At 39.7% G+C, this 25,516-nt stretch overlaps 1 protein-coding gene across 10 annotated transcripts in view; it reads right to left on the bottom strand.

The window, feature by feature from the left end:
• The window catches only part of ETHR (ecdysis triggering hormone receptor), a 96,836-nt gene that overhangs the window by 22,140 nt on the left and 49,180 nt on the right, over positions 1-25,516 (bottom strand). For all 10 annotated transcript variants that reach the window (XR_013033492.1, XM_033473282.2, XM_033473227.2 and 7 more), the window contains exons 5-6: positions 3,635-3,743; positions 1,958-2,029 (exon numbers count right to left, since the gene is read on the bottom strand). Coding sequence is in view for 9 of the 10 variants with exons in the window: in XM_033473282.2 (XP_033329173.1) it covers positions 1,958-2,029; positions 3,635-3,743 (181 nt within the window). In the remaining variant the exon portion in view is untranslated. The remainder of the gene's footprint in view (positions 1-1,957; positions 2,030-3,634; positions 3,744-25,516) is intronic.

The raw sequence follows: 25,516 nt of genomic DNA, 5'->3' as shown, positions 1-25,516 counted from the left end.
GAGAGAGAGAGAGAGAGAGAGAGAGAGAGAGAGAAAGAGAGAGCGAGAGTGAGACAGAGAGTGAGAGTGAGAGAAAGAGAGCGAGAGCGAGAGTGAGCGAGAGCGGGAGAAAGAGCAAGAGAGAGGGAGCGAGAGAGAGCGAGAGCGAGAGAGCGAGAGAGAGAAAGAGAGAGAAAGAGAGAGCGAGAGAGAGAAAGAGAGAGAAAGAGAGAGCGAGAGAGAGAAAGAGAGAGCGAGAGAGAGAAAGAGAGAGCGAGATAGAGAAAGAGAGAGCTAGAGAGAGCGAGAGAGAGAAAGAGAGAGCGAGAGTGAGAGAGAGAGAGAGAGAGAGAGTGAGAGAGATAGCGAGAGCGAGCGCGTGAGCGAGAGCGGGAGAGAGAGAGAGAGAAAGCGAGAGAAAGATAGTGAGAGCGAGCGCGAGGACGAGAGAGCGAGAGAGAGAGAGAGAGAGACCCAGAAAAAGGCAGCGACCAGCATGCCAGCGTACATTGATATTTCTAATTTGTTGCCACGATTAGAAGGCAATTCGCAGGCCAGATGTCACGTTTCGACGGTCACGTATCTAGTACCTACCACGTACCTTGTAGCTCCGCACGGTTTTTCTTACCTGACTCATACCCAAACAGACCATTTTTGTGTTGTCTTCCCGGAATTCGAGTCAAATGAGACGCGGCGCGTGCCGCATCATGCGCTTGACTGACTCCGACGAATCTTCGCATCGGCGAAACCAGAAAATCGATAAATCACATACGCGTAGCAATAATCACCGCGACACTCATGGAGAAATTACTGTATAATGTAGCGTTATCTTTCAATTCATCTGATGGAATGATCTCTCTATTGCGTTTCTTCCATTCAGTTTTCTCATAATTGCACAAAATCCGCAGTTTGCTAGAGACACGTAACATTTCTAATAGCTTTCCTTTTCGAATAATCCTGTGATCGCAAGAAAAAACCCGGTATGTCACAATTAAAAAATATTTAACAATACGTTTATGCATTGATTCAGCTGTACAATATACGATCTACCGATTTCTCAGGAAAATCATTAAAAAAAAAAACAAATTCGATAGACAGTAATGTAACTTGAAACTCTGCTAATAAAGAAAATTAGTGATCAGATCTGTCGACGACAACATCTTGAAAGTGATAACATGTGTTCACATGTTTCAATCGCAGCGTTGTCAACGCAGGATACGGTAACAACGAAAGAGCGCAGCGCGATACTCGTTTCATCCAACAGTTCAATACGCAGGCAGAAGAAACACGGTACAGTAATTTCTCCCAGAAATGTTCGGAAGTCGGAATTGAAACCGACAGATCTGAGAATACGCGACTCTTCGAGTCTTGCGGCTCGTTTTTTTTAGAAACTTGGAGCAGCCGGCAAAAAAGAGGCAGCGGCCAGCATGCCGATGTACATTAATATGAACACATAATAATGCCAGAATAAAAACGATAAATTAACTTTTTTATTTCTAATTTGTTGTCACGATTCGTAGCTCCGTGGGTCTTTTTTACCTGATCCACACCCAAACAGATCATCTTGTGTTGTCTTCCGTCGAACCAATGAAACACATAGACGTAGGACTGGCACAGGGAAATTCATAGCAGCCTGAAATTTGGCTTTTCCGGGAGAAATTACTGTAATTGCAAACGTATCATGCAGCCCACGCGAAATTTCCCAGCGGAATTGTTAGCAAAGGTCGAGGACTCTCCGTGCTTCCGAAGTCTCCGTGGGCGGGAAAAATGAATTTTGAAACCCTTTCGGAGAAGCATGATTTTTGTAACTCCGGGCAACCGGAAGTGGATGGAGCATCGGCTAGGAAAAGCCGGACAGCAGGGCGTGGGCGAGTGAACGAGCCGGCAAACGCGAGCCAAACAAATGGAGAAGCTTTAAAGAAATCACGAAATCGATCCAACGTGACGGCGCACTTGGCTTTTTTTTGCGAATTCTCACCTGGTACAGAGCGCTGCCGCCACCCACGCCAGCAGGCAGAGGAACGTCGCCCTGGCCTTCGTGCACACGTATCTACGGAAAGAAACGGAGGAAAAAATAGAAATCGACAGAACGGTATGGCGTTTCGCGGGTCGTGACTGTCATCTGGGATTGCCGACGTGACACATGGATCTAATACCAATCGAATCGGGAAAGCGATAGAGACGCGCACACTGCGATGTTTCAGCGATTCGACGAAAATAGTGAGTTGAAAGTTTGTAGCGCGTACACCGTGGATTTTTATGCAAAATGAAAATTGCAAGACAATGGAACTGAATAGTTCTTAAAATTTTAATTACTTTTAAGAAGTTCCAAGTAATGGTTATGTTTCTATCCTTATTATTATTTTGTGCTGCATCGAATATTTTTGTCACGAATACGAAAAATTAATACAGTACAGTATTGTATATTAATACATGGAACACCTGATTTTGAATGCTTGCCAAATGTATAGAGAAGTCATAAGTTGCGATTCAAACAATTGAAATGTTTATAAATTATAGTAGGAAAACTGAAAGTGTTATATCTAGCGTGGAGCATCTAAGAAAATTGTAAGGAAGAAAGTTCTTATCTGAACTTTCCATCTACGATCAACAATGAATCTCTATTAAGTGAATGGTAGTAATACAAATTGTATGCTTGATCATTTCGAGCTTATGTAAATCAAGAACGACTTCTGACGTCTTGATTCAATTCAATCTCAGGAGATATCGAAAGTGGTCGTTTTGTTTTAGTGGTTCAAAGTTACTAGGGTAAGCGTAGGTATTACTGCGGTTTCCCTCAATGAAGGCGAACGTTGACAAAGAAAATAAGACCTTTTAAGCCAATCAATTGACAACTTGAGCTATACCTATAGTTCTTTAATTTCAATATTTACTTCTCTCAAAATATTAGATCTTCGAAAGCACGAATTTAGCTATACCTATTGTTCTTTAATTTCAATATTTACTTCTCCCAAAATATTAGATTTTTTTTTCATTAAAAAGCGTAACGTAAAATAAATGAATTAAAACTGAAATATAAACAATTATGAGATTCATTTCTAGAAGATTCCACACTATAAAATGTTAGATTTTATGACTTTTATAAAATATCGCAGTATTTTGGACGCCCACAGTAATACCCACACTTACCCTATCCGGTATTGAAAGGCATTTGAGTTTTTTTCTTGGACTCATAGGTTCACGCGAATCATCGTCAATTATACTATATTAGAGAATCAATAGACACTTAACGATCCGAGAGGGATGAATTCAGTTTCGCGAAATTCAAGAGGATTAACAGATAGTTATCGCGATGAATCCCCGTTCGTGTGTAATTTGGTTTCGCGAATAATAGAATTTCAGACTTGTAAAAGCTTTGCAGATATCAGCGCGGCGGTTAATGCGTTAAAACAGCCGGCTGTTAATTGCTGTTATATCCATCAAAGGATTTCGGACGGCGATAGTTGGTTTGTTCGCGTGTCAGATCCTTTGAAGAATATTTCAGTGAAGACCAACCGCGTTAACGAACAGAGCGATGTTAGCATAAATCTGCCCGGCTCGCTCTAATTATCGTTGCTCATTGTTCCTTTCCCCGAATATATTTATCCGGCGAAATGTGTTTGTGAGTACTTGTTCTTCTGTTTGCAATGCTTACCCTGCTCTCAAGGGCTCGCAGATCGCGTAGTAACGCTCGAAACTGATCGCCAGGATCGTCAAGACTGAAGCATGAGCTACTGTCAACTCTACGAATGGTACGGCTTTACCTGAAAACGAGAAAGATGGGAAACTGTTAGTCGAAAATCACCCGAGTTACATGATATTTTGAAAATGATGAGACAAGTCGGAGTTCTTTTACATGGTGTCCCAAAAATGTCTCGCAATCCGAAAGTGGCGGGTTCCTCAGGTCATTTGAAGCAACTTTTTCCTTCAAAAAAGTTTTCTCTGAGACACCGTTAACGAGTTATTAACGAAAAACAGTGATCAGTCGAGGCGGTCGAAGCTCAGCTCAGCTGGCGCGAGCCGGCCGAGCCAACGGCGCCAGCGGTCGGGCGGTCGAATACCAGCTCAGCTAGCGCGAGGCGGCCGAGCCAACGGCGCCAGCGGTCGAGGCGGTCGAATCCCAGCTCAGCTGGCGCGAGGCGGCCGAGCCAACGGCGCCAGCGGTCGGGCGGTCGAATCCTAGCTCAGCTGGCGCGAGGCGACCGAGCCAATGAACGGAACTGGGCTTCGTGCGCTGGTTAACTGGGCCGCCTCGCGTCAGCCGTACTCGATTCTTATTAGTCACTGTATTTCGTTAATAACTCGTTAACGGTGCCTTGGAGAAAATTTTTGTAATGGAAGAAGTTGCTTCAAATGATCCGAGGAACCCGCCATTTCCGGATTGCGAGACATTTTTGGAACACCCTGTATATTAATTCGCTGCTTTGCTTGAAATAAGGCAATTGTTAGCGCACCCGTTCACTGTCGAACACTGCCAAACATTGATCCAAAAACCTTACCAAGTTGGACTGCATAGTCTTCTTAATAAAACTGGTAAGCTAAGGTTTATTCGACTTTTTACTAGATTGTGAATTTTTATGGAAATTTCAATTTTCATACGTCATTTTATAAAATTTAGAATCAAGGAAAGGTTTCTTTGTCAATTATAAGAGATTACTTAAAGTAAAAATAAAATAAAAATGCTGTTAGATCTTGTTAATTTATACGCTTCCTTGCAGTTTAAAAATCTATACATCAATTTCTTTTCGACTGTACAGGTGCTAATGAAATTGTTGTTATTTAATTGTTTAGTCTGAGCTCAGTATTATGTCATTCATTCTAGGCTAACGGGACAGAGAACTTGTGAAAAATTGTTTGGTAGGTCAGCTGAAAGTTTCATTGCATAAAATTGCAATGATCGCACCATGTTCCTAGTAAACGTGAATTCTTCATCACAGATGAATAATTAATAATAAATAACTCATGTCAGTGATAACAGTCTGTCGAAATTATCGGGCCGAGCTTCTTCTACGAACGCAACCAGCTTAATAACAAATGCCATGATATCAATAATGCAGTAGCCGGGGGCGTGTTTCAGCTACAATATTATATTTGTTCTTACGATGTCACAAATGGCAATTTAAATGATGCAAGAATCCATTGGAAGCTTTTAATATAGCACCCTTTGTAACGGGTATTTACCGATCAGAAGATCGAATGATCAGCTGCAACGATCAAATATTCAAACAGTCATTATCGAGGGGAGTTGAATAAATCTCCGTTTTGTATCGATCGAATAGCGCTGTCGATTCGATTCCTTTTATTCCGATCAAACGATCCTCTTTCGTTATTTTGTCTTTGCATCAAATCAGTTGAAATATAATTTTAAACAATTTCAGTCAATTGCTATCTATTGAAGCACCAATTCGAAAAAACGAGAATTAAGTAGAAAATTATTTCTCCTCTTAATAATTTTAACGAGCGACGACGAGTATGTCATCTAAAACAAATTCAAGTCACTTAGTTCAGTCTTAAAAAAGTTATTACGTTTTACAAGGTGTATGCTCAATTTTCTGTGCAACTGTATGTCCGGCATTGTGACCTCTAATATCTTTTTAGTAATGAAAGGAAGCTCGCCGGACAATCAGGGTGCCGCAATAAAGGTACAAGCCCCTGGACACTATTATCTCCCGGCGTACCTTTCTCCCATTTTTCCCGATGTCTACCGTTTAATTAATTCCTTCCCGTGCTTTCGCTCTCGGCCGGAAGTCACCCAGTCTTTTCCGGCGAATGCCTCTTTTTGCAGTGGCATTCTCACGGGGACAAACGCCCTACAGATCACGGTTCACCGATTCTGCTCGGTTTGCTTTTTCCTAGATCTATTTTCTCCTTTTCAATTGACCCACTGATTTCTCTCCGTTCCCTTAGATTTAGAAGTGTTTTGTTTAGCTTCCTTCTGCTGTACACTCTTTCGAGCACGTTGGACGCTCTCAAGACAAATACAGTAAATTCTCTCTAATTGACGCACAAATTGCACTCGAAAACGGACAAGTTGGAAGGAGGAGATACGATTATTCGAATCTTGCGGCTCGTTTTTATAGTTCTTGACAATTGGTAACTACAAAACCGAGCCGCTCGAACAATCGTATCTCCTCTTTCCAAATTCTTCATTTGTGTTTACAAGCTGGAGGAAAATTGGAAATTACTGTATCGTGCGTATTTGTTTTGCTTTTTCTGCGTTCGAGTGCTCGGGGGCGTTAAGTTTGGTTATTACGTTTGTTTGTTTATTCTGTTATCTGTTTATTCACGAATTGCATGACTGCAGCTGAAACATAGGTATAGATAATCGTCAATATACACAGTATAATTGACGTACATATGGTAACGAATATTGTAATAAATGGTATAATGAAAATTTTCACTCGCTTCGTGATTAATCATTCCATATATATGTTCCGTATTATAATATATATAATAGCATAAATATATATAATTGCATATGGTAGCATACTATGACAGCATAGTCTTTTTATGCTTTGTTAAACATACATGTTTACTACATCGTGTGAGTTCTGTGAATAACAAAATATATTGAAAATAGGTTTACAATCCTATCATAATTGAGAAGTCGCTAAAATTAAAATTGCTCTACAGATTTGATACAATTCTTATTGATAAACCTTACGTGTTCGTAACATCAAAAATCGTTGGAAAGTTACGGGTTACAATTATTTATTTGGCACAAATTCATATAATTTTGTCTCAGTCTCAATTTATTAGAAAATTCCTATCAATTTAAATCACGATTAAAGTTGCTGTAAAGATGGGTCAGCTGCTTAAACAATTATTTCAGTAAAATAAACTGTCGTTGACACATTTTTTAACGTTTTAAATTGATAGAAATTTTCTAATAAACTGAGACTGAAACAAAATTATATGAATTTGTGCCAAACAGAAAATTGTATCCCGTAACTTTCCAACGTTAAAAAATGTGTCAACGACAGTTTATTTTACTGAAATAATTGTTTGAGCAGCTGACCCATTTTTACGGCAACTTACTCGTGAATCAGTGAAGTTGTTCATTTACTATTGTTATTGAACGACGCTGTTTTGCATCCAGAAACCTAATAGACTGCTGTCTCACTGGCTCCGAGTTTAGAGAATCGGAAGGAAGTTTCTAATAATAGTTCCACGAAATATCCTCGAGAATTCCACAGCCCAGGTCGCGAAGAATTATTGGGCATTACGAAGTATTAATCCTCTACGTGCTCGTAACATATGTTCCCTTGGATTTTCGGCACCCGCCGGAGTTGTAAACAGACCCGATGCCGGGAATTTCACTTTAATTACGAGCGTCTCTTCCTGTATCGGTGTCTAGGATTTAAAAATACTGCGAGCAGACTCTGTCTACGACTTGTCGAGAAGTTCTCTGGCGAGCTTCATTCAGAGTGCAGTTCCAGATTATTTTCGGAGCGAATTTGCAGCTTAAACTGCACAAATTCGTGATATCGTGGCCCAAAATCATCCAATCGCTGCTGCTTTTCGATTATCTTAAATGTCCTGCACTTTAAAAATCGTTGTAATTAGATCACTATTGCAAACCCGCAGTAAAAAGTTTTATTTTACGATGAAGCGTAATACCGGTACAACTGCTTGTTTAATTAAGTCTGATATTACTAAGCAATCTGATTGTACAAATAAATAATTACATTTAGGACTCATTAAACAAGTATGCTGTGTAAAAATGGTTATCTAATAACTAATAATGTTATCTAATTAATAGATCGCAGATTTTTGTGCAAAATTGATTTTATGCAGAATTATCTTATGCAAAAATATTCGTAAAACCATTTCAATGGCAACAATTAATGCACAAATAACAATGCCGCGAATTTATTCCGTATTTGTATAATTACTAATCACTGTGTGGATCGTTCGGGTAATGTTTAAGCTCCGAATTGCTAGTGTGAAAAGATGAAGAGAGAACGGTCGCACCCGGTATATAAGAATCGGAGATGGCTATTGGAACGCGAAGGTATTCCATCAAGCATAGTTAATCCGATGCAATCGTTTATACGATTATTCGTTAGGCATTCAGTCCGCGGCGGCTACTCAACCATTCCTTGGCGGACCACGTGTCGCGCGATCAACCAAAAAGAAGGCCGTTTCTCTCCTTTCCTTGAAACGTGGCCGGGTTTTCGACAAGTAGACGGAATTGCTTTACACGGCTGCCAGAAATCGTGTCCACTAGCGGACCGTTTCTAGCCAGCCTTGTATCGTTCCTTTCTTTCCTTCTGTTCTAGCGAGCTCTCCCCCTTTCCGTTCGGCCGGAGCCACTCTCTTGAGGGAAGCTATAACAATAATGCGTCCAGCCATGATTTTCGCGGGACCCGCGCAACAGGAAACGTCCCTTCGGGGCTGGACGACGTCCGCTCGATGGCAAAAAAAAATTCGCGAGGCGAGAATGACCGATTGACGTGTTTGGGAACAATGTTCAGATCGACTTTAACTGATAGGGTACCGTGTCCAAGAACTGCGAACAAGCTGCGGAGATGTTGAAACAATTTTTGAGTTCCATATCCCCGTTATATAAGACTCGCGAAAATGTAAAATATTTTTTGCAGCTTATAGAAAAATTGCAGGGCTTGTGGAAAAATTGTAGGGCTTACAATAATAAATAAGAACCGACGAAAACATTCTAGAGCTTTGGAACAATTTCAAAGATCCGCGAAACGAATGTACGGTTTTTAGAACAGTTTTAGGGCTTGCGGAATCATTGCAAGGCTTGTGAAAAAATTAAATTACGAAATGACTGTGGACCTAGCAAAAAATAATTAGAATCTATAAAAGTGTTGTAGCTGTCGTAAAAAGATTGTGGAACCTGCGAAGAGATTTTTTGGCCTAAAAAAGAATTGTTAGAAGCTTCAGGAAAATCGTGGAACTCGCGACAAAAATTGTGATCGATAAATTATTGAAATTATTAAATTGTGTCGATAAATGATTGAGATTCATGACACAAAGTTCCGAGAACCGTAGAAAATTTTTTAGATCACATAAAAGATTGTTAGACGTACAAACGAAATTTGGTTTCGTAAATTAACCGCACTGTGAAGGTTGGAACCCTCGAGAATAGTTCGAGACTTAGGAAAAAGCTGGTTAGAACAACATTGTACGGTCTTCGCGAGAGTAGGATGTTTGAAAAAATCGTAGGGAGAGAGAGAGAGAGAGAGAGAGAGAGAGAGACAGCAAAGACGTGGTCCCAGAAAACTTGTAAGATCAATCAAAAAATCGTCAAGTCGCTATAGAGAAAATCGAGAATTCTCACGTCAGAAAAAATGAGGAGCTTTACTTTGAAGTCATCGAGGTTTTCTCGCGAATCTTTTAAAAATTCGGTATCACTTTATTGCTTATAGAGGCTTGACGAACGAAGCCTCGCGTGTCGAGATGGTATGGCAGGAACGTCGAGGAAGAATTTTAGAGAAGGGGACGAAATCGCGTAGGATCGACCCCTCGCTCTTCACACCGTGGGTTCTGTCGATAGAGTAAAATTATGTAAAAGGTTGTGGGAGTGTTCGAATGACGGAAGGAAATATGGCAGGGGGGCGAGAAGCGACATTTCGGAGGGCCTGACACCGCTTTCCCGACGAAACAAATCAGCGCGGCGGTAAAAGCCGCGTCGTAAAGGAGTTGGCTATAACGATAATCCGAAACAATGTTCGAATTCCTGCGCTGAAACGGGCTGCACTGCCCCCCCCCCCTTCAAGGGAAAGTTTGAGTCGAGTCCGATAAGTATCTCGAGCAATCTTACAGCCACAGCTATTTCCCCGCAGCTCAATCGCCCGGCGTTGTCATAACAGTTATTGCTTTGACTACTGAATATATTTTTGGTCAATCTGCAACTTCATTCGCTCAGGACTCGGACAGAAGTTTCGATATCGAGACCGAGATCGCGAGAATGTAATTAAAGCCTCCGAAACCTTACTTTTTACGAGTGCTTCGGAATTCTTCATTTTGCAGTTAACACCGCAGAGTTATAGGAGACTGACATCACATACTTTTTTTTATGTCTCTCGGAATTCATGAAGATCCACGCAAAGCTTAGAAAACCGTCCGAATCCAGGAATTAGTAGAAAAAAGTCTCGAAACGGTGATCTGGATAAAAAGGAAAAAAATGAAAAAAGAGTAAAAAGAGAAAAAAAAGTCCGCGCTTAACCTTCGACATTTTTAAACTCGCAGCAAAGAAGAGTTACAAATTATTCTTTCGTATCTTTTAAATCTTACGAATCCTAAGGAAATTTCGTTTCGATCTAACAGATCACGATGAAAATGAGCCCGAGCAAAGGATTGGTTACTTAGAATGTAGGACGCTAAGCGAAACCGCAGCGAAGATAGAAACGAGTCGGGAAACTAAATCAACTATTCGTTCGGAAAATGGATATTTAAATGGATATGTTGCGAAACGATAGCGTGGCGTGTCCGAAGGAATTATGCAGCCCGTTGTCCACCTAGCTGAAAGATTATGTTCGCGATCGGCTATCAGCCAGCTCCGGCGATTCAGAGTATACATTATCTCCCCGTTCTCTTCCCGGCTTTATCAATGAAACACGGGCTGCACAGGATTTTCTGTGGAAGCCCCTTGAACCGGAAATCATACATCAAGCCCTCGCTATCGTGGGGGTACGTGGCCTGAGGTGAGGATCGTACCAATATTGGATGGTAAAGAGATCTTTCCTCTGCGCATGATATAAAACACTATACATACATGTGGTCCGGCTTGCGATATTGCATTCCTTTGGTCTCATTGCGCCGGGTTATTCGATCGAACAAATTTCGAATTTGCAACTTCGTAAAACTTTCAGGCCAATTATTCTTCTATATCATCTCTTTTTTTAGGACCAAAATAAAAATTTACGAACGCTGTTATTATTATTTATTATTAACCTGCGGTTTTTATGCATTTATCACAAGAATGCGGTGATGATGTTTATACGACAGTAATACAATAATATTTTCCAAGTATTTAAACATCATCACCGCATTCTTGTCATAAATGCATAAAATCCGCAGGTTAATAATAAATAATAACAACAGTGTTCGTACATTTTTATTTTGGTCCTCAAAAAAGAGATGATGTAGAAGAATAATTAGCCTGAAAGTTTTACGAAGTTGCAAATTCAGAATTTTACAGTATGACAGATTATACGACAGTAATACAATAATATTTTCCAAGTGTTTAATCTGTCATACTGTCGAATAAATAAGAATAGAGATAAATGTGTATGTACCTGCATCTTGTATTTAACCTAGACAATTTTTATTTTGCATAAAGATCTATTCGTTATAATCCTTGTCTTTCGCCTTAGATTCGATTCTTCTTACATCTAGCTTAACCTATCGTTCCTAACGTTTGTTATCTTAAAATCCTTATTATTAATTATTGCACTTTTCTTTCCTTTTGATTTATACATTGTCCCATTTCGTCTTCCTTTCAGCGAAGTCGAATACTAAACACTATCGACGAATTGAAACAGATGATATTATTTGTACTGGCTATTTTCAAGAACTAGAACAATGAAAATAACATAGAAATCGTCGTTTTTTTCCTAATGAAGAGAATTTCTTTCTTTTCAGTGAACAGAAATGATTTCCCCGAATCTTGTGGTTTGATTCCGTAGAAATGTCTCTGTAAAATATCTTGTTGGAATTCACTCCAAACATAATCCCGAATTGATTGCTTGCAAGCTGCAATTCACCGCGAGATTGTCGTACAAGTTTCTGAATGTTATCTTTCTATCTGGATTTGCTCCGCTCGTAATTTGCTAATTAACTACGACGCGGACTGGCGAGCCAAGTTAAAATTAGGAAAATTTCAGTCGGAATCGATGTGTCGCCGTATTCGTTGCCAGCGGGCTGCATAATTTATCATTTCGCGGTTACCGAAATCACTTTGCCTCTGCATTACGTTCCAAAGTTTGGAAACACGCGATTCCGAGCCTGACAGTTCATATCGTACTGCTGGAAGCTTCAGGAATTGCCTTTGCATCGACGGAATCCTCGAGGAAATTTTAGCCTTCCCGAACTTCTTGAGCACACTACATGATGTATGCGTTCATTAAATGCTTATTAGGTTTGATCTGGAGCAGATTAATATGCCTCGAATGCATCGATTCGTTGCGTGGGATCTAATTCCAAAAAATGACGAAATTGACGAAAAGTGGCAGTATTTTGTGTCATGACGAGTATACTCGTCGTGCGTAAAAGGTAATGGCTATTTAGACAGTTCTGAGGAGTTTTAAGGTTTACGAAGAACCAAGAACGAGAATTTAATCAGTTAGCTGTGTTTTACAAGTATACTCGTCATGGAGAAGTGACAGTATATTGTGTCATGACGAGTATACTCGTCGTGCGTAAAATGTAGTGACCAATGGCTATTTAAATTGTAATTTTAGTGGAAAGAAAAACATATTCTCAAATTTCAAGGTGTTTAAAATATTTTGTAGCCAGGTCAGAATAAAACAAACAAGTAAAAAATATGAATAATTATATGAATAATTCACGATATTGGTGTTCGACGTGCAAAGTGCCATTATGTATCGTTCCTTGCTTTGCTGAATACCACTCTATAGCAGCAATTTGAATTTTTAACTCTTATAAGTATTCGATTTTTTCTACGTTTCTCGTTTATTATGTATATAGTATATGTTAATAGTAAACGAATAAGAAAATATTAATAATAAAGTTGTTAATTTTATAGAATAAAACCGTCTCTTTGATCCAATATTTTAACACCGACACTTACCCTGCGTTTGACGAGAATACTCGTCGTCGCTCGATTCTCGCTCTAAAAAGGAGGCGTCACAGCCAACTGGTTAATCTAAGATTTCAACTGATAAATAAATAAAGTTATCCTTTTACCTACCAACTATACGAAACCCACTCGACACTTGATAACGCAAGACTTATCTTAAGCGACAACCTAAAAGACACTAAATCGATCCAGAACTTACTCAGCTGTTATCGGACACCCTACGCCGTGCAACAAATTATAAACTGTAATATTAAATCGTTAACAATCTGAGCAACTATATAAATATATTAAATAAAAATATAAATAATATAAATATTATGTAATAATATATGTAACAAAATATAAATATTTATATTATTATATATAAATTATTGAATAATAATTTAATATAAATATTAAATATTATAAATAAACAACTGTATAAGAAAAAAATAAAATCAATGCCCCAATTAATTTTGCATTCCACCGAAAACGTTGCAAGGGAAGATAGCCCTGAATCAGAGAGGGCCTTAATTTATTTATGTCGCATTTATGCGCACGTATCGCAGCCAACCAGGCTCGTAAATCCGACGAGATTTCCCTGACAAACAACCCGACTGTCAAACAGTGCTCGGATCAGGATAGCGATAGCGAAAAATACGACGATCCTCCTAAGCTGCGCCTTATCGCGCGCGGCGAGGGCTGCAAGTTCTAGACAGAGCTAATAGCGTTCTTCTCGTTAACGAGAATTGATAAGAACTTCATTGCGGATGCTGTAGGGTAGATTGGGGGTTCTATGAAAATTTCGCGGAACTTCACGGCTGCGATATAGCCTGTTTGGAGCGAAAGATGTCCAGTTATAGGGGACGCGAATGACACGCTTTACGACGTTCTTGTGGCGGGGCAGAAGGCAAAACATTTAAAGTCAAGATCTACGATTTTCTTATTGCTCGTCATTCGGTTTAATTAACGAATCAACACTTTCGCAATCGTTTCCTCCGGCAATCCGTCCACGCTCGTGGAAATGATTACTGTTTCGAGGCATGTTCAAAATTGCATTTCTTCTAAAAATTACAAGATTTAATTCGCTTAAATACCGCGTAACTTATATTATAATATTTTGTCGCAGGGGTTACTGCGACGGTTTATATAAAATAATCCGAGAGAGTTTTTTTGGTTTTTATATAACGAGAACTTTAATATAACTTGTAACAAAAGGCGATGAGGTACAGTGTGTAGAAGGTAAAGGTAAACGAGTGACGGATGAGACAGAAATATGAACATGTTGAGAGTCGGAGGAAAACTTGCTAACTGACGTCTCCCGGTCGAGAGGTCCTCGTATTTATTGGGGAGAACGTATTGAAATTGGTAAGGGAAAGTCCTTGGGAAGGGCGAAGGCCTTTCCCGAAGATTTTCCGACCGGGGTGATCCGGGACCTATGGTCCGAAGCTGTGTCCCAACGTTTTTATTGTTTTATTGCGGTGTGTACGCCTTGCGTCGGGAAAACCCGAAAAAGGCATATGCACACCCCGTTTTTGAAGGACGTGTCTTTTTATGTCTGGTCCGCCACAATATCAATTTGGATGATTATTTGATGAATAGAAAATCTAAGATTGATCGTGAATAATCTTGTTAAGAAAATGATCGCTTCTTTCGGTTATTCGCTGATCGAATCAGGTTACGAGCAGCACTGTTTATAGCGGTATCAATCGATCCAATGATCATCGCGGATCAGATTGCAGCAGGATCTCCAAGATTTTATTTTTCTTCTCGCATGGAGAACGAAGACGCGAAACGGTTCCGCAATGAAATGCATTTTACGCGAGCGTATTTGCATACGCGCCTATAACGTTTGCATCTAATTCCGTGTCCTTGTTGCGAAGACAACGGGGATCAAGCATGCGGCATCGTTTAGTATTACTTCCCCTTCTACACTCTGCGCCCTTCGTTATCTCATACAGATTGTGCTCGTTCTCCAAGCTTGTACAGCTAGCCAAGTTTACGTAAGAAAACATTCTGCATCGTTGCTGCCGATTCTACACTAATCCTTGAATCCATTTCCTACTGTTTCTTGTCTCTTTTCACCAGTTAGCAGTGGCGCCTTCTTTTCAGAGCGCGCACCTACGTGTGTCGCGAGAATCAAGCGACGACGAGTATACTCGTCAAACACAGAGTAAGTGTCGCTGTTAAAATATTGGATCAAAGAGACGGTATTATTTTATAAAGTTAACAATTTTATTTCTAATATTTACTTATTCGCTTAACGTTAACATATACTACATACATAATAAACGAAAAACGCAGGAAAAATCGAATACATATAAAAGTTGAAAATTCAAATTGTTGCTGTACATAATGGCACTATGCACGTCGGACACCAATATCGTGAATTATTCATACAATTATTCATATTCTTTATTTGTCTGTTTTATTCTGGCCTGACCTCAAAATATTCTAAACATCTTGAAATTTGAGAATATATGTTTTTGTTTCCACTAAAATTACAATTTAAATAGCCATTGGTCACTGCTTTTTACGCACGACGAGTATACTCGTAAAACACAGCTAATTGGTTAAATTCTCGTTCTTGGTTCTTCGTAGATCTTAAAACTCCTCAAAACTGTCTAATCCAATCTCATGATTCTAATCCTGAAAATGCAGCTTTCATCTCGAAAAAGTGGCTCTTGAGAAGATAGCACACATTTTTTTATCGGCAAACTGCTGATCCACTATCTGGTAGCTTCGTACACTCTCCAATTCTTTTGATCTTCAATAGTTGCAGAGTTCTTGGACATCTTCAATTATAGATCCTTGTATCTTACATTCGTGCGTCCTTCTCTTTCAGCACGATCTTAGGTTTCTTTCCCCTGAAATCTCCTTTCAGATTCTCCGCGGCTCCTACTTCGAAAAGTAACTACTAAAAAGACACCACATATTTCGACGACCCTATCCGACCCAGTCTCCGACACCCCGATCCGCAAACTCCTCGAATCTGTCTAGATCCCCAATAACTGCAGCTTCAATCTCCAGAAGTATCCGCTAAGAAGCTGTCACACATTTTCGTTAAACAAACATCCGACTTCCTGACAGGCTGATCCTCGCACTCTCATGTAACTTAAACCGGTCTAATCCACTCTCCTATCTCTCCGATGGTCCACCGTAGCTGCATCCATCCCGAAAATAAACACCTTGACACGCCGTTCTTCAAAGATTTCGACATACCCAGGGCGCCGGAGTTACTCTGCCCGATGAGTCCTCATCTAGCCATTGGCATAGCAAAGGGACAATCAATCACGCCGTGTTCTTTCTACCGATGTCACGTTCAACAAGGTCCGCCAGGCAACGGTGTCAAGATCGCTCGTCGAAATATATCTACGTCCAGATTCTTCGGCTGTTCGATAGAGGATCTCCGTCGGCTGGATAGAGGGTCGCTGCGGAGAGGATCTCCTGGCGGAGTCGCGGCGCCTTTTCCATTGTATTTCCTGCCACGGAGGTTAAAGAGAATTGGATGGAAGCCGGGGCAGGACAAGAAGGCGTTACGACGGGCGTAGCATTAAATGCTCCCGGCTCGGGAGCAGCCTCTAAGAGCAACGGTAATTCCTAGCGGGTGGTAGAAGTTCAGCCACTCGTTCCAACCCCCATCAACCTTGTCCACCGCCCGGCAACCACCTTGCCCCCACCGTGTATATTGCGTAACGCGTGCCCTTCCTTTCTGCACCACCTTGCCCTAGCCTTGCTCTCAAGGACGCCGGTCGGATAAAAGGCTCCGCCGGACTGGACGCACGGATTTATTCAATTAGGATTCGTCCCTCGAGCAACCCTTCCTCCGTGTTTCGGCTGACACCGTCGGATCAGTCGCGGCTCCTGCATTCGACCGAGAGACCCAATTTTTAATCCCTTAGAGATCTTTTTCATATTTTTATCCTCCTTTTAAGTTCGACAACCGCTTCCACATATTCCATATAAATAAAAATATTAAAACGTTTGGAAGCAGTCAGTCATTTTTTAGTTAAACAACGAATCCGTTAGTTAAACGGAATTGTCCATGGTGACAGTTTAATGGAATAGTTCGGGTGGTTTAGTTTAAACGGAACTGTGATTTCCTAATGTAATTTTTAATGAATTCGTTACATTTTAATGAATACATTTAACAAAAAAACAAGTCACGGTCGAACGGTTCTCATTTCATGATTGTAAAAATTATAAGGATCCTTTCGTGGGAAATGATTGAATAAGTGACATTATTAAAGCAACTATGATAATAGAAACTGTAGAAAATCCAAATTTTCTTGTTTTATATACTTATTTTATTAATATCATTATTATATTTATTATTATATTTTATATACTTCAATACTTTTGCTTCGTTCGTTTCCTTTCTCTGTATTCATACTCGTTTGTTTCCTTTCATTGCATCTTTTTACTTTCCGTTTCCTCGCTTTGCATTCTCCTTCGTTTTTGCCCCTTTCATTTCAATTTTCTTTTATCGTCCCATATATCCGTTATTCTTTCCTTTGCTTTCCTTACATACTGCCGTTCTGTTTCACTATTCAAATCTTCATATTCAATATGAATATCAACATTTAAAAAGATATGATATGAATATCAAAATATCATTCAAGATGAGAATGTGATATTTTCTATCGAATGTTGTTATTTATTTTATACATTCTATTGAGCGATACGCATTATTGCATTCGATCTATCTTACTCTAATCTATCGGCTTTAGAAGTATGATTTCTTGAGCGGAAGTATTGCAACTTCCGTAGTGCGAATTTCATCTTTATTTTCCGTTTGCATCGCGACGTCCATTGAATGATAGTTTGCATCCAGACTTTATTAGTTCGTTTATTTATTTAGTTTCTACAGTTTATTGGGTCTAAAAGTGTTGTTCCTTGAATGGAACAACTGCAACTTCGAATTGACGAACATTACGGAAATAGTTCCACAAGAATGATCATTGAAAGTAGAAACTTGAAATTCCATTAAACGCGAAAAAACTGTACTCCTACGTCCAAAATTCGGGCCAGGAATATCCAAGGTTTGTTAGCGAAGTGTTGTCATAAAAGATCACTAAAAATCTACGACCGCGCGGCATAAAATAAGTCGAAAATTTTTGTGAAACCGCGAATCGTGGAAAGAAATTCGACCGGTGATGTCGGACATGTCATCCGCGAGACAAAAAGACAGTCGCCAGTGGGACTCTGATAATTGGAAAACTGTTTGCGGCTTTTTCAGTATTTCTCTGTGTCTCCGGCTTTTGCGGTTTTTTCCACATCGACTCGATTTTTCGTAAGAAAACACGCGTCATTTCACCGCCGTACTTGTGTCGTCGACGAACAACGTTTCTGTAAATCTGTTGCATCTCTACGGATCGAGCTGATGAAGCTAGCTAAAGTGTTTGTTTCGTTAAAAGAGAGCGATCAGAATAAATAAAATGTCCCATCGAAACATTGACACCGTGTCGACGAGCATCGTTCAATCTCTCAACTATATTGCACCGGAAAAACACAGATAGAAATCCTATACTACCTCTACTGGATCCATCGGGCTCTGAAGGAAATAAAAGCTTCGTGGATATGCATTCAATGTTTTCGCTGGACTGCAAGCAAACCAAAATTTGTTTGTCCCACCAACGGTTCCGTGAGATTCTACAGGGTGTCCCAAAAATGTCTCGCAATACGGAAATAGCGCGTTCCTGAGGTCATTTAAAGTAACTTCTTTCTTAGCCAGAATGTAATACGCGGCTTTGTTTACGAGTTATTAACGAAAAACAGCGACCAATCAGAGGCCAGATCAGCTGGCGTGAGACGGGCTCAGTGGGCTTCGTGCGCTCATTGGCTCGGCCGTCTCGGGCCAGCTGATCTCGCTTCTCATTGGTCCCCGTTTTTCGTTAATAATTCGTAAACGAACCCGCCGATTGTATTTTCGCTAAGGAAAAAGTTACTTCAAATGACCTCAGGAACCTCTCGTTTCTCGCTTTTACGATAATTTTGGGACACCCTGTATTTTTAATACGTTCAGCGCCATGTCGGTCAAATATGGGTGACACTAATTTTTGACCAATTGAATATTCATTTTCATATATATGAAGTTTAACTATTATATATATATATATATCCGAAACATTCTAGTCAAATTCAGTTTGTTCGAATATATTATAAGTAAAACTTAATATAAACTTAAATATATATATATATATAATTTGACTAGAATGTTTCGGCTGCAAAGGAGTTCTAATATCATCCACTATGATAAATTTTAACTTTTTAGTTTCGGTTTGATTAATTAAATTGCTTTGATTTTGTAGGAATTTTTTAGTGGTCGATTGTAGGCGCTGAATGTGTTAATCGACAATCGTGCGTACACGAACATAGCAGATAAGAATAATATTGTAGTTGCTGGAAACAGTTAATTCCGAGAGAGTGCAGCGATCTTCTGGGTAAGAACATAGATTCCGCGGAAAGCTTGCAATTGGAGGACAGCGTACCAAAGCGAAGGTTCCGCGAAAGCACGAAATGAGTATAGTTCGACGGCCCGGTTTCTTCTATCGTCGTGGAATTCACTTAACCCGCCGCGTCGTTTCCTTCTCGTAATGAGACGCACGGAACTCCAGGGAACAGTACCGTGGCACGGAAAATATTCCGATCCTTGAAACGATTTCTACGAATCGTTATTGCATTCTATCGAATCTATGTACTCGCACACGAATGTTAAACCATTTCCGGGAGCTGCTCAAATGCGATCGGAGATGGAAAAGATTGTCAAGATCTTTCGAAAACTTCTGAAAATTGAAAGACAGATTCGCGGAGATGGTGTCCAGGATTGCCGCAGTCACGATAGTGCTTCGCTACTTGATCCCTGACACGTTCTATAAACTGTGCACATTCGTAGATGGTCGGGCTGCGGTTTTCTATGAAGATAAAGTTTTTCCATTTTAGGTTTTGAGCCATTTATTTTTACCGTAAGCGCCTATATTCTGCAGCGTAGCGATCTTTTCCAAAGTTGTCACTTTAAAATTTTTACGCGAAGTCTACTCTCCAGTATTTTTCTCTTGATTTCTTAGAATCAGGGTGATTGACAGAGAAATTCGAAAAATTTCTGAACATGCTATCCCTGGCAAAAAGTATTCGACCATCTTTTAAAACGCAATAACTTTTTTCAAACTGGACTATTTGACTTGAATGTGATGTACTACCAGGGGTTGTAGACTACGCGGATTCCAAATACCAAACTGTACACAGCAATTTGGTGTTTTTAAATGAAATCCTCATCGATACATTCAGTGGGCTACAGAAGTAATTGGAATGTAAATTATCCGCGGCAAGCTGATTTACATTGGAAAACTTCATTTCCCAATTGCAGCATTTTTCCTGGTACACCGTGGATATCTCGCAGATCGATTATTTCGCTGGAGGCCCATCAATTCCCCGCGGTTCCGTGTATTACGGCCATCATTTATTATCATTATCTAAGTCTATTATTTATCCGGTTCGCAGACTTGCACCGTCGTATTTCATTTTAAACTTTGTTCTGTATCTACGGGAACAGCCGGAAATTGTCTGCGTGGCTATCACTGGTGTCACTAGTATCACTAGTCTATCACTAGTGCTCTGATACCAGATTTCGCTGTTTGCACGGGACAAACGTATCCGTTTCCGGTGAAATTTTTCGCTTTCGTTTGCTTCCACGAACCTGTACGGGCGATCCACTTTGTCAACAGAGTGACCGACGGAATTCAACAGGATTACAACAGGATTACAAGCACCCTTGTGTGAAGTCAGCGTTCCAATTCAATTTTTCGTACTCGGAACCTCATTATACGATTGACAGCTTTAGAAAATCTGTCAGATAAAAATACCGTCGAGGAACGAGGATTTAATCTGAACATATGAAACCGCAGATATTTTCTGCATTCTGGGCACAATATGAATTTTCAAACAATTGAAATATTCACTTACCATAATTTTATCGCACAGTAATACAGCTGTTATTCGCTTTGCTGTTACTTTTAATTTTTCATCCTTCAAAATTAGGGGTGGTGGGATCTACAGGGTGTCCCAAAATTATGGTATTTCCGGAAAGTGAGGAGTTCGTGAGGTGATTTGAAGTAACTTTTTCCTGTACAAAAATTTTTTCCGAGGCATCGTTTACGAGTTATCGAGGAAAAACAATAACCAATGAGCGGCGAGCTCGCCTGGCGCTAGGCGGCCCAGCCAATGAGCGGAACTGGGCCGCTTCGCGCCAACCGAGCCTGCCTCTCATTGGTCAGTGTTTTTTGTTAATAACTCGTTAACGATGCCTCGGAGAAAATTTTTGTAAAGGAAAAAGTTGCTTCGAATGGCCTTAGTAATCTCTAATTTCCCGGAAGTAACATAATTTTGGGTCACCCTGTATATATAGATAGCATATTTCAACGTTGAGAATATTTGAGCCTGCCGTCCATATACGCACTAAAAGTGGGTGGGAAGCTTTGTTCCCAGTGCCTTTGAAAGGGTTAAAAGGAATTTCACGAGATTCCGATATTTTTGAAATGTGACCCTATCTTTGATACCAGAAAGACGTTCTGTTTCAGTTTATAGAGAACCGACGAGCCGATCATATTTATTTTTCCTGAGATATTCGTTAATTAAAATCGAGCAGGAACAGTTCTTCAATCGATTAATGAAAGAATCGCAACGCGAATGATATTACGTATCTTATGAAATCACAGGATTCGTGCTCCTCGATCTTGCGATGCTAAAAACTTTCTAATTAATTCTGCCAAGACTGAAACAGCCACGATATCGCTTCTTTTAGACATTGTAGACAAGTTTTAATTATTCCATAAAAGTTTCTCCCTGTGGAAGTTGCCGTGCTAAATAATTTTTTTTTTTCGGAGAAGGCAAGATAGATTTTGTTATAAAAGTCGATCAAAATATCACGTTTATCACACCCGCACAGACTTCAATTATTCCGTCGAGTCGCCATCGATGTATTCAATTAACATTGAAGCGTCCCAATTATGAAAAACTGAGAAAGGTTAAACCACGGAATGTGCATAGATTTAATTTGATGTTCTTTAGGCGCCGATTGCGAACGCTCAGATCAAACTTTATTCGACGTTGCTGTTCAACAAATACGATTTAACGATCGCAACGACGCGCGATTTTATAATTTTCCTCGCGCGAATGGTAGTTACCCACGTTTTGCAAACAGTCGCCAAGTTGCCTGTTAACGCGCGGATCGAACTCGTTAAAAGTTTTTATTACATCGCGTCGAATAAAATGAGAAAATGCGAACACACATCGTCGTTCGCTAATTAATGTTAGAAATTCTGAATGATTCTTCATTGAAGTCTAAGCTTCCGGAAAAGGTTTTCACTGACTTTTAATGCTTTATTAATTGATCAATTTAGTCAATTACTCGATTACACAATTTTTGATGCTATATAAAACTTATAACCGATAACTTATAGTCGAACTTATCACAGATTTGCGAGATCGAAGTTTCCCATTTACAAGGAACCCATAGATATTCATGCGCGATCTTGTTTCAGATCGTTTAATGCTACTTTGAATGAAAGGCGCACCACCAACTTTGAAGTAATATAAGCCATACCACGAACATTTTATAGGACAGAATTTTTCAATCTTCAAAAACATGGTGCATTCTCAATCGAAATATAAATCTTCCAATGATTTTATAGACATTTCAATTAATAGCATCTTCGAGATAAAAGGTTACTTCAATTTCCTAACTGGTGTATCATGCAACAAATCATAAAAAAAAGTAAAATTGTGCAGACAGATCGATCATTCTACAATTTCATTTAACGAAATTGCATCGGCTCGAATGTCAACGATTTTTCGAAAAATCGGATGTAATTTCAGATGCTTTTGCGAAACCAGTGCTTCGCTTCCGTGTCAGTTTGAATTTGAAAGAACAGAAAATGGTAGCAGAGGATACGAACAGAATCCCGTTCACAGGATTCCGTTTCTCCGTCTGAAAACGGTTTGTTTAACTCATCGATCATTCCACGATGATCCACGAAGACCGATGGTTTCTCGCAGGCACTGGCTTTCAAACGAACCGCTCATAAATATCCAGAACGCGACGCAGACCGTAGAACAGAGCCTGTAACAAATTGTATTCCCACCGGCTGACACGAAAAACAATTTTCTTAGGAGCCGTTCTCTGTCGCTACCCCTTTGCGCTTTGCATTCAAATCATGATCCCATGGCGAGGGTGCTGCTGCTATAGACGGCTCTGCCTATCTGCTTTTTCTCGTGCTTTCCACTCTTTGTCTCCTAAATTGTCGACAAGACGATGCTTGGAAAAATAGCGCCGGTTCACAGAAGTTTGGAACCGAAGGCGGTAAAATATTTGACACTGTCCTGAATTTTTGAAAGATGGGGTGTCCATGTGATCTGTTCTTGCCGAATGTTAGTAAAGTAAAGTAACAATAAAGTGCAGTAATTTCTCCCAGAAATGTTCGTAGGTCGGAATTGAAACCGGCAGATCTGAGAATACTAAGTTTTTGTAGAAATTCGGGGCAGTCGGCAAAAAAGGCAGCGGCCGGTGTACATTAACCCTTTGCACTCGAAGCCATTTTAACTGTAAATCTAAATTAATTTTTCCGACTTATGGTATTTCCATTTTATATGACGAAGTGCATTTTATGCATATGAAATGTAGTCTTGTGACTCATACAACAATTAGACTTTTAACAATTTTTTACATGTAAACTTTTATAATATAAAAGCTATCTTGAAACGTGATGTAACAATTTTAATGGTGCCTCAGAGTCACCACTCGAGTGCAAAGGGTTAATATGAGTACATAGTATGTAATGCTAGAATAAAAACGATGACTTAACTGTTTTATTTCTAATTGTTTTGCCACGGTTCGACGGTCACGTACCTTGTAATTCCGCGGTTTTTCTTTCGTGACTCACACCCAAACAGACCATTTTGTGTTGTCTTCCTGGAATTCGCGTCGCGTGCCGCATCACACGCTTGACCGACTTCGTCGATCCTTAGCATCGACGTAGCATTAACACGTTGAATGCCACGGGGCTCACCGGTGACCGGCACTTAACTTGGCGGTGACGCCATGGGGGTCACCGGTGACCGGCGCGCCCAAATTGATAGAAATATATAATATTATATATATATATATATATATATATAATATATATATTATAATTATATATATATATATATATAATATATATATTATAATTATATATATATATATATATATATATATATATATATATATATATATATAATATATATATATATAATTTCAAACAAATGTCAATATCTAAAATTTTGTATTATTACCATCGTCGATTCAAACAGTGACCCCTGTCGCAATTAGCATGTCAAACATGCTTATACACTGTAACTTACTTATTGCAGATAATATTTCATCGTTATATGTATCGCATAAAAGAAAATTCATCGTGGCGCCACGGACAATTTCTGTAAAACCGGCCTGGCATTCAACGTGTTAAATTACATAGGCATAGGACTAACACCAGGAAATTCATAGCAACCCGAAATTTGGCATTTCCGGGAGAAATTATGTATAATGCCACTGGATAAGTTCCGTTTTGATTCTCAAGCAGAAATTTGTATGCTCGCAATCAAAGAAGAAAAATTATGAGCTGATGATTCGCACTGAAATACATGCAATGCAAAATAAATGCAATTTTAGCCGAACGGATAAAGTCAGCTGAAGTGAAAGTCAGCTTTACCTTGTTTATTTGAATAAACTTCTTTATAGAATGTGTTGCGACGGCAACACCGAAGGTCGAACGTCCCTGGCCATCCCTTGAGCAATTAAGCAATATACCTGCGACAGTAAAAAATGCATCCGAACGAAAATACCCTTCGACCCGACGAACGGACAACACGTGCGACAGACTCATAAATTCCATATTTCACAAAACGGAAAAATTACAACCCGAACTTTCGAACAGTTTCCCACTCCTCATTTCAAGTTTCTTCCGACACACCCATCTCCAATCAAAAACGCTTCATTTCCTCCACCAAAACCCACCATCCACCAATCAACAAAAAAACCGAGGTGACAAGCGGAAAGGCACCTCGAACGTTAGTCAGAACTGTTAGAACTCCCAGAACTCGTAGAACTCTAAGTACGAAGATAAAACGCAAATAACGCATCGCTAAGACCATAGCTGTACTGTAATGTTATTAAAGTGTACGTAAAGGCAACCAGCGACTTCGTTCAACTTAATTCCATTTTGGAAACAACGCGCATATACAGAATGATTAAAAGAACGCATCGGTTTCCCAACGAATCAATACATTCGCTATACTATGAATGTAAAGATAATCGCATGGGACAAGACAAGAAAGTAATTTAAAATTATACCCACATAAGAGAAATATGTCAATCGTGTCGCGAATAATATCAGGTACTTTATAAAATCGAAAGAGACCTGCCTTTCCCGAGCTTCCAATGCTGGAAACTTGCTAATTAACTCTCCCCAGTTCGATCCACTCGTACTATCGTTTCCTTTAGATATTCTAGACAGTTTTCAATTATCCTCAGTTCCGTAAAGTTCATTCTTTCCGAAGTTACCAAGCGAATTCTTTAAAGAGGAAAAAACAAGTCGATCCAAGTGCTCATTCTTCGAAAATATATAAGTTTCAGATTTTCGAGCGGAAATCAGGATCACACTCGGGACTTCTGCGAGGAGAATCTTGACGAACCCGTGGATAATCATAGCGAATCCCGGTCCCATAAATCACGATCAG

The sequence above is a fragment of the Megalopta genalis genome, chromosome 1 (genome assembly GCF_051020955.1).
Source record: "Megalopta genalis isolate 19385.01 chromosome 1, iyMegGena1_principal, whole genome shotgun sequence".
In the NCBI taxonomy this organism is placed as follows: Eukaryota; Metazoa; Arthropoda; class Insecta; order Hymenoptera; family Halictidae; genus Megalopta; species Megalopta genalis.
Note: the sequence above shows the minus strand (reverse complement) of the source record. Positions and strands in the feature narration are given on the sequence as shown.